This window comes from Colossoma macropomum, unplaced genomic scaffold (genome assembly GCF_904425465.1).
Source record: "Colossoma macropomum unplaced genomic scaffold, Colossoma_macropomum, whole genome shotgun sequence".
NCBI lineage: Eukaryota > Metazoa > Chordata > Actinopteri > Characiformes > Serrasalmidae > Colossoma > Colossoma macropomum.
The window spans coordinates 7,724,312-7,734,583 of NW_023494789.1; the positions used below are offsets into that span (position 1 = coordinate 7,724,312).

The 10,272-nt window shown below is 39.1% G+C and overlaps 1 protein-coding gene across 3 annotated transcripts in view; it reads left to right on the forward strand.

Annotated features, from left to right (window-relative positions):
* Positions 1–10,272, forward strand: part of xirp2a (xin actin binding repeat containing 2a) — a 44,717-nt gene that overhangs the window by 23,018 nt on the left and 11,427 nt on the right. For 2 of the 3 annotated variants that reach the window (XM_036569955.1, XM_036569956.1), the window contains exons 3-7: positions 8,106–8,245; positions 8,536–8,670; positions 9,518–9,580; positions 9,682–9,748; positions 9,960–10,063. In XM_036569955.1, the coding sequence (XP_036425848.1) occupies positions 8,106–8,245; positions 8,536–8,670; positions 9,518–9,580; positions 9,682–9,748; positions 9,960–10,063 (509 nt within the window). Of the gene's footprint in view, positions 1–1,955; positions 2,186–8,105; positions 8,246–8,535; positions 8,671–9,517; positions 9,581–9,681; positions 9,749–9,959; positions 10,064–10,272 lie in introns of those variants that run through there. The other variant, XM_036569957.1, reaches the window with a different exon arrangement.

Sequence of the window (10,272 nt, forward strand, 5' to 3'; positions counted from 1 at the left end):
GTACCCTTCTTGTCACTGAGGTGGTTTCCTCAAGGGTACATCTGAGTACCTTTAGTCAGGAAACATAACTGTACCATAATCCATTGAAATTATATTTTCTAAGTTGTATTGACTCCACACACCCCGTCTCGTCTCCAGGCTTTTTATTTTATTGGTCTGTTTTAAAACATTCGGTTATGAAAAGGTACAAATATATAGTTTTCACCTGGAAAAACTTACTTAAGGTACACAATTAGACCTTAAAACCACTGTTGTACCTTTAAGGAAACATTTACATTGTTTGTACCTTGATGAATGAAAAATGTACCTGCACAAACCCTTTATTTCTAACAGTGTGTGGCAAAGTAGAACCCAAAGAAAAGTTACTTTTTTCAGTTTTATCACTATTTTAAAAGGACCAACATTACATATAAAACTCATGAAATGGTTCACTGTAGAGAAACATACAGACTTATGTGTGTAATGCTGGTAAAGGTAAAATAGTGGTAATTCTTTTTTTTTTAAGACTTTTATTTCGGGACTCTGCATATACCTCTCAGCCATAAAGATTTTTTTCTTTTAAGTGTAACCTTTTAGGTTACAACAGTCGTAAAACAATGTCTCTGACATCTGGCAGTGAATTCATAACCATATTATGTAAAAACTTTCTGTGAGTGAGCTTTTCAAGGTGGACGTCTGGTTCCTATCACCACCACTGTGAACAAACTCTCGAATGGATCATTTCACATCAAGTCACTCTGAATGACTTTGTTTACATCCCAACAATCATGTGGTAATGCAGGTGTTGTTAAACATTTGTAGAATTGCTCTATAATCCATGTCAAATTGTGTTCACTGTGTAATATATATGAATGTTTGGTACTAAAGGAGACTAAAACCAACATAAAAGTTTTTAGCTACCTTTGACCAGAAATCAGAAAGTGTCATTTGTTGGTCTATGATCATGAAGGAAGACATTATAGTTCTTGGATTAACTCTTGAATGATTGTGTAATTAAAGGATAATTTCACCAAGTTTTCAAAATTCCTGCATAACTTAATGGTTGAGATGTAAACAAAGCCATTCAGAGTGGTTTGATGTGAAACAGTTCACTGTAGAGAAACATACTGACCCAGATTTCTTTACAGTGGCGCGGATAGGAACCAGGGGTCACAATGTCTACAACACATATTTATTTATTTATCTGGTTATTTATTTATTCATTTAGTAAGTTAGTTAGTTATTTTTTATTTTTGTATGTAATGGTGATAAAGGTAAAATAGTGGTACTTTTTTTTTAAGACTTTTATTTTAGGACTCTCAAAACAGTCTTAAAACAAGGTCTCAGGCATCTTTCAATGTATTCATAACCATTTAATGTAAAAACTTTTTGTGAGGGAACATTTTAAGGTGGACGTCTAGTTGCTATCACCACCACGGTGAACAAACTTAGTCTCTCTAGAATGGAGCATTTCACATCAAATCATTCTGAATGACTTTGTTTACATTTTAACCATTTAATTATGCAGAAATTATCAAACATTCCTCTTCAGTCCTCTTCCTCACATACATGAACAGCTGCTGTGTGCTATGTTTTACTCGCTGACTCTCCCTCTTATGTGAAGCATATTTCTCGTATGGCACAACAAATAATGTTTCATGTAGGGTTTCTTAACGTCTTACTCAGGTCTTATTCATTTACTAGTTAGCGTAACTCCACTTTAGTCTCGTAGATTCACTCGCATGTGTGTCTGGTTGGTCAGTCTTACTTTAAGGTGATAGTGAATGAGTCTCATTCTCAGACTGCATGCATGAGTGAGTGACACTGTCTCTCTCTATGACTTCAGGTTAAGGGCATGTCTGGTAGCCGGGCTAAAAAAGGGCCCCCAATGCTGCCGATCCTGGTCATCTTTTTTTAAAGAGAAGAGGTGGAGGAGGAGGAGGAGGAGGAGGGGGGAGGTGGTTAGGGGGGGTGCTTGTCTAAAATAAAACCAGCTGTCTCTGCCCTCTGCCACTCTGAGGTGAACAGGACAGAAGTCTGGAGCTGGTCTCCAAACACGCACACACGCATCCGCATACACACACAAGGAAACCAGGTGTCTGAGTTGGCGACTTAGCCGAAATCTCCAGGTGGGATCTGTATCGTCCAGGTGACGCCGTACTAACGTTGAACCAAGGTGGTGATATCAGCAATAGACCTGTATTAGGTAAGTGCTGTTTTACTGAGATGGGGCCTAGCGTGAAACACATGTCGCGTGATTTGGCAGTTAGAGGAACGTTATCTGTGTTCTTTGTATGTTAAAGATCTTCAATATACTATTGTACAGCTACTGTTGGGGACTGTACAGTGATACAGACTCTGGCTAATATTTTTCTGTACCTAAGTCTTGATCATGTACTGTGTGGTTATTCTGATTATATTAAGACAAATTAAAGCAGGTCTCGTTCATTGTAGGATGGTCAACTGAGAATCACCCTTATTAACCGAGTTATTTGACTCTGGCCTTTGATTTAATCAGGCCCCTGATATTCAGGTTAAAGACCGCTTCCTCGGCTAGCGAGCGCTCCTCAATTATGCATCGAGGGCTCACATGTAACACGATTACATCACGGGGGGCTGAGTGAAAAATGAATATTGATGAGAGTGATTTACATGAGGACAAAGTAATTAGAGAGCTGCTCGTAATGAGTCACTCTATTGTTTTGAAAGTGAAGAGTTTCGAATGGCCACTGAATTACTGGTCAAGTGACTTCAAGCTTTTTCAATGTTTTTTTTCCTGACTTTAGCTTAAATAGAGACAGGATTAAGGACCTGAAAGTGAAATACAGAGGCAAAAAGTGTGAAAACACTGTTCAAAAGTTTGTAATCTACATTTTCAACAATATTGTATGAATATATATAAATATATATACACTTACAAATTCCAAACGCTAGCTTATTGGACACGGAAACATTTTGGAGGACTGTAAGATAGTAAAGGACAGAAGTAAAGAAGGTTTTATTCTGATGTCTCCAAATGGTAGCTGCTGATAAAATGCAGCACCGGCTCAAATAGCCTGTATGCCTGAGGCCTCTGTAAGTGCTCTCAGAATAGAGTCCAGCACTAGAACTCTCTGCGCCACCACTACTGTACAATGGAGAGAGAGAGTGTGTGTGTGTGTGTGTGTGTGTTATCCACAGTGGTTTGTACTTAAAAGCTAGTTAATTTCTTTTCTAATTGAATTCCCTGTTCTTTGTATTTTGATTCCAATTCCGTAAATGGGCCCCTACAATCGCTGAGGATGTTAAATGAATAGTCCAGAAAGGGTGATTTATACACATGTACTTAAAGGCCTGAGTTCTTTTTGATTTCTAATGTAATTGTGTAAGTTTTAATTGCTTGACTGAGCCTTTAAATGACTTTAGCTGGTAAAGGAATGGTCCTTAAAGTGAAAATGGAAGAGCGTGAGAGAATCTGCAAGGGAAAAAGGATTAGCCTAGCAGGGAATTATGGGACCAGTGGAGCTTTCTGGAAATGCTTTCTCATGCTTTTGACGTTCAGGAAGTATCTCTTCCTCAGACACCCATCTGAAATATGATACTCAGCAGGCACTGCAGTAAAATAAGTCTGGTTTAATTTTTCTCTCTGCCCAGATTACTCTACTGCAGTGCAATCCGCTATGAAAATAAAATATATTGTAAGATGTTGTCAGTACCAATATAAGACAAAATATATGTACATACATTTCTTTACATCCAAAAAATTGATGTGCCATATGTGATGTGTTAGCCCCGAAATCCCAATTGTGGGAAAAAATATGTACATATATTTTTTAATATCCAAAATATATGTGCAACATATGTTAACATATGTGATGGCTGAGCACCAAAAATCCAAATGTATTAAAATATATGTACATATATTTCATTATATCTAAAATACATGCAGAATATATGTCAACATATGTGATATCATAGCCCTGAAATTCCAAATGTGAACATATATTCTTAATATCTAGAATATATATGAAATATATATCAATATATATAATGTCTCAACAACAAAATTCCAAATGTAGAAAAGCATATATACATATATTTCTTAATATCCAAAATATGTGTGCAATATAGATCAATCTATGCAATGTCTTAGCATCAAAATTCCAAATGTAGAAACATATATGTGCATATATTTCTTAAAATGTATTATATATGCACAATATATGTCAATATATGTGCTGTTTTCAGCACCTCCAGTTCCACATTGTTGCTTGAGGTTTCTGACATGGCATGCGAAGGCCTGTCTGTCCTCCCTGCTGATCTGTCTTTCTTACCACCATGACAAACGAGTGCGTGATCCCTCTGTCTCCGCATCCCTCCATCCTTCTGTTTGAAGAGTGTCGAATGTCCTCTATCTCTCAGGTGTAGAGTTTCTGACCAGCTGCTACTAAAACCCAGCTTATTCGAGACCACATCTCTCTTTCTCTGTCTCGCTCTTCCTCGCTCTCTCTGGATAGCTTTACACTGACATGCTCTAAATAGCAGGGCCGCTAAAATTAACGGCCCAGGGAACATACCTCCGTCACATGGTGCCGTTGCAGCGCTTAACTGATGTAAGAGAAGCGTGTGGGTTTATGACACAGTGATGGTGAGTGGCCTAAATTCATCACTGCTTAGCCACGCGCTGCATCCCCACCGCAGGCGTCATTCCTTTTGACACTCAACTCCAAGAATGTGCCAAACAATTTCAGATAGCTTTTCCAGAGCAGGGACACAGAGAGTACATAGCAGGCCTATACTGAAAAAGTGATGCACTGACTCTGAATCGAAATGTGTATCATTTCCATATGAACAAAGTATATTACGCCAACACAGATTTGCTTTCAGTTTACTTACTTTGGAAACAAATGTGTTGATGTTCTTTAAGTTCACAAATGTCAGAGACCACCTTTTATTTATTTAACTTCCAGTCAAAACAGCCAAAAAGTACAAGTTATTCATTTTTATGAGATTAGCTACAAGATAATGTACTTGCATAAGGAAAAAAAAAATGAAAAAAAACAGGACTTTCCAAAACTGGAGTTCAAAAACATTCAAAAATACAGAGAAAGTTGGACTCCTAACAACCACCCGCAAGACCTGGTAGACACCAACACTGTCCCCATCAGATAAACAACACTTAAAGCTTTCATCTTAGAGAGAGAGGAGAAAATGAAGCTGCTTCAGATCTGAAAACATCCACAGGTGTTTCTGTCCATCCTTCCACTGTGAGAAGACGGCTCACCGCTATGAGTCTGAAAGGATCTGCCAGAAGACTCACTAAGAAAAGGAAAGAAGAAGCGCATCTAAAATCAAACAAAGAAGCTGCTGGTGTTCTCAGAACAATGATCCAGACCTCAACATCACCGAATGTGTTTGGGATTAATTGGATCATGAGAAGCGGAAAATGCAACCAACTTCTAAGACTGAAAAAATATCCCTGCACATTTCTTTAAAACACATTAAATACTGAGTAATAGTTCTTCTCTGGCACTAAATAATGAATAATTTGTACTTAATGGCAGTTTAGACTGGAAATAAATGGAGGGTGGTCTCTGATTTCTGCACAGTACCATTTATGGTGGATATATAAGGCAGATGACCAGTGAGTAGAAGCACAAAGAAGATGTTTCTAATAAAGTGGACAGTGAGTACAGCGTGTATTACACATTTTTACTTTTGCTTTGTTGTGATTTTTGTATCATTAATACATTTATTTTCAGGGATGTCAGAAGTGACAGTTGTTAAAACGTTCAGGACGTGTCAGCAGCATATTAAAGCTGAGGTTTAAACTAAAGCGGATGCACCAGTGTTGATGAAGGTGTCCTGAATGTTAATTCAGACAGTGATTGATGAAACTGACTCTCACATTTTACAACAGCATACCGCACACTTCACTAAGCCTGTAGATCTAACTATAGAATGAGAGGGAGAGAGAGAGAGAGAGCATCATCCATCAGTCATTATTCATGCTGTCCTGATGGCTGAATCTGATCTGAATACACTGTTTTTAAAATTCTGCTCATGGTCTGATGAAATATTATCATTGGGCCAAGTATGTAGTGAGAATGTGTGGTGTGTGATGGGGAGGGTAGTTGAAGGTGTCAGTGTGAATCAGTTCTTTTGAAATGCAAATATATTTCTAAACAGCACCTTATATGACGGTATCTTATATTATTATAAGCTAAAGCAAATAGACTAACACTAAGCACCAATCGACTGTATCCCAGACACCAAAGAACTGACTCTTCACCCCTTAAAATCTCAGGCTTATTACAGATTAAGGCTTATTATTCAGTAACTAGAGAGACTTCTATGCAGACTGGCTGAGCTATTCTTAGGTTATAGAAGTGTGTAATAAAACTTTGGGCCCACCAGTGAGCCCTGGCCATTTAAGGGGTTAAAGGGAATTTCCCCTGTTGAGATTGTTGAGATGTAAACAAAGTGCCCTGTAAAGAAACTTAAGCCCAATTCCATTTCTTATTTTTACCTCTACCCCTTGATTTCGAGTGTCACCTTGGCTCTTCCAGCTAAGTTACAGAGGGTAGTGGTTAAAATCTTCCTCTATGAAATGGGACCCTCAAATAAAAAGAGCATTACTTCATTAACAGCTACTAGCGCTGCTCTGTAGGCGACCCTGCCCGTCTGCAGTGACAGCAGAGGAGGGTAAAGTTCAGCTCCTCACTGCTGGGCTTTAGTTACATTTAGGGAATCATATGCCTTCAAAGAGGGGGGATACGATAATTATTGATTAATGCCCACCCCTAATTCTTGGTGACACAAAGCTGAAGTCAGATATTCACCAGCATCTTGTTCGAATTTTCCTGTTCGACCTTAAATGGAGCAGCAGTTACATTCTGGCACTTCAGGTGTCAGTACCGCTGAACTATTTAAGGTGGAACAGGAAAGTTAGCTAGCTACCAAGACACTAGCATATCACTAGCGATTTTATGCTTGTTATGACTAAAATACATCAAAATGACATTAAACTAAGATCAGTGGAAACCTACGAACAAACTAAGAACAGTGGTTATCGTAATTTTTAATGGAGAAATGGGTTTCTTTGGTTACTTGCTGGTTCTTCTTTTTTTCTCATAACACTGTTTGGAGTGTGCTTCTGAAAAAACTTCGTTTGGAGGACCGTGTAGCTCTAACACTTCGCCCTACCCCTCTATCTCAACAAATATTGGGACACCCAACCCCTAGTCGTGAATGCGCAAAACAGAGGGCTAAGTGGTAGGAGCCTTACAGTCTCAGAACGAGGAATTGCATAAAGCTTACAATGCAAATATAGCCATTTTATTTACAATCCAAGATGATTGGTGTACCTAGTAGGAAAAGTAGGTTTTAAAAATATGTTTCTTACCAAAAAACTCACTGCAGAACAACCGTAAAATAGTGTACTGAGTATTAAGTACCATAGTCAAAACAAATTGATTGAGCTTTTAGAAGCATTAACCCCTTAAATGGCCAGAGCTCACTAGTGGTCCCAAAGTTTACACTTCTATAACCTAAGAATAGCTCTTTCAGTTTGTACTGAAGTCCCTTTAGTTACTAAATAGTACATTTTAGTATGTAATTTTAAGGGGGGTTTTGTGGTTAAACCAAAAATCCCCTTAAAATAATTTTAAGGGGTTAAACTCCTCAGACGTCTGGTTCCTATCACCACCACTGTGAACAACTCTGAATCAAGTTTCTCTAGAGCAGAGACTGCACACCAAACCACTCTGAATGACTTTGTTTGATCTCAATAGTGGAATTATGTAGAAATTGAGGAAAATCAGTGCAGTTTCCTCTAACCAAGACAAGTTTGATCTCAGCTAATGTAGCAGTGGCACCATCACTACCGTGGTGATGTTGAGTTATGCACTCAAGCCTATATTTCCAGCTGACAGTTGCAGCTGTTATTTGCTATGGAAAAAAGCGTTGGCTAGACACATAACGACAGCTAAGCTAATTTATTTATTCTCTTCAACTCAGTCCAGATGTTTGGAGACGCCAGATCAATCACCCTCACGTCTCCAAACACATCAGCGCATTCAGACTGAGATACAGTAATATCACTGCAGAGAAATGCCGAACCAACATCTTTTCTTTGTGAATTTTAGCTGCAGACAGTGCAGGTGTTTCAAGGGACGCGCGGGGAGATACACACGCTGAAGGTGAACTTGAGACTGTTCCTCTCAAACAGCGACTGGCCTTGTACCAGGCTGCCATCAGCAAGGAGGAGAGAAGCTCTGCTAGTGTGGTAAGAGCACACAAGCACATATTCATACACACACGCACTCGAATACTATCCATTTACTATCTACCTCCACAGAGAGGAGAGAGGAGACAAGCGAGAGGTTTCCACTTTCCTGAGTTACTCTCCCACTTCCTGATGAATATTTATCACTGTGTGAACTAATCTAAGAAAGAGAGAGAGAGAGAGAGAGAGAGAGAGAGAGATTACTAGTCTTGTTTTTTAACATTGCAATGCCTCCTACAGGACAAACTAAGCAGCAACACTATGCTGTCTGTGATTGTGTTTGTGTTTAGGTCATGGAGGACTCTGAGGCCTGCTCTTTGCCAGGTGGTCTGGCCAGTGTGAAGAAGCAGTTTGAGAGTCAGAAAGTCAGCTCCTCTTCCAGCTCTCAGAGCACCGTCACACAGTACCACTTCCAGCAAAGACAGGTAAACATGCAGACAGACCCGCTCATACAGAACAATTTAAGTGTTGAGAGAATTATTTGTAATTTTGGTGCTAAAACATGACATATTTTCATATACAGTACTAATTTTTCTGGACAATAATTGTGTTTTTGCTTGGAAAAACAGTCGGTCTTCCCTCGTACTACCACCATGTTGAAGGCATGGTCAAAATTCCTTCAGCAGCACACCTGATTTAATTTAATAAAGGATTGGATGATAGCCAGGGCTTCATTTGAGGGGATGGGATCGAGGGGATGGCACATCCCATGTCAAAAAATGACAGAAACCATCCCCTTGTAAAACAACCATGCTGCCGTCCATCCACTTTTGGTTTAATGTGATATCACTTAAGATTTCTATGAAGTGTTTTAATTTCATCCATAGACTTACACTCTATGAGAGTTTTTCATGCAAAAAGGAGTCCAAGAGAGCACAATTGGCCTCACTCTCTCTGGGTGGGTAGCATCTCCCATTGTGATGGCGTCTTTTAGCTGACGTAACAGATCTGGTGGTTGGATCTTTTCTCTGAGTGCGTTCGGCTGTCCAATGACGTTGCGTCAGCGGCAGTTCGAAAAGTTGTGGTGGCGCTTCACAGGTCTCAGAGAAAGCCTGTGTTAGTCTTCGCCCTCCTAGTGGGTGGAATCAGAAAATGACTAAATTGGGGAGAAAATTGGGGGAATTGGGGAAAAATACAGGCAGATCTGTGGACTCTTTAAAAAGAAAGATGTTGAATAACTAACATGTGGAGAGGAAACAATAAGTAGTACTAAGTACCTCATGTCTTACAGTTACAGTTAGCAGTTACAGGAAGTATTATGTCTATTAACAGGAGGTGGTGAGCTCATCTGAAATGAGTATGAGAAGCAGCATGAGAGAAAGCCATGACATGCAGGTATGATCACAGAGAATCACAAAAAAAAACATTTTTTTAATTTTTTTGAGCTGGTATAGCTAAATATTAAGCATTTCTATGTTCATGCTGCACTGCTACAGGTTTCACAGGATCAGAAAATTCAACAGAACATAGCATCCAGCTTTGGGAACCACTTTGATGAAAAAGGTAGGTTCAAGCTGAACTCCCAAAGGTTCTGGTTTGCTCAACTTTTACTCCCATTACCAGTTTTTAATGTGTAATATACATTAGGAAGTGCACAAAAGAAGCCATTTAGTCCATAGCTTCAGTCCTGTATTGTGAAGAAGGTTGAAGTATGATCATGTTTTTTCTGGCATGTCTTAAATCATGACTCTCCCCTTTCTGCTATTCCTCTCAGTGGTGGTGATCGGAGGTCAGGAGCTGCCTAAGGTCTCCGCCCAAGCTCTGAAACAACAGCATGAAAAAAGCATAGAAGAAGCCACTCCAAGCAAGCACATCAAGGTAATGAAGGTTTATGATCACAGTTACCAATGTTCAGTGCGCATATCTATACTTTTTCATCAGAATATTTCTGCTATCATTAGGAATCACTGTTCTGCATAAATTGAAAGCTATATGTACCCTGTGTGCTCATTACACATTTATAGCTCTGGGAGCTGAAAAATCCACTTTAAGAACTTTAATACTTTTATACTGTGATACTTTGTGCT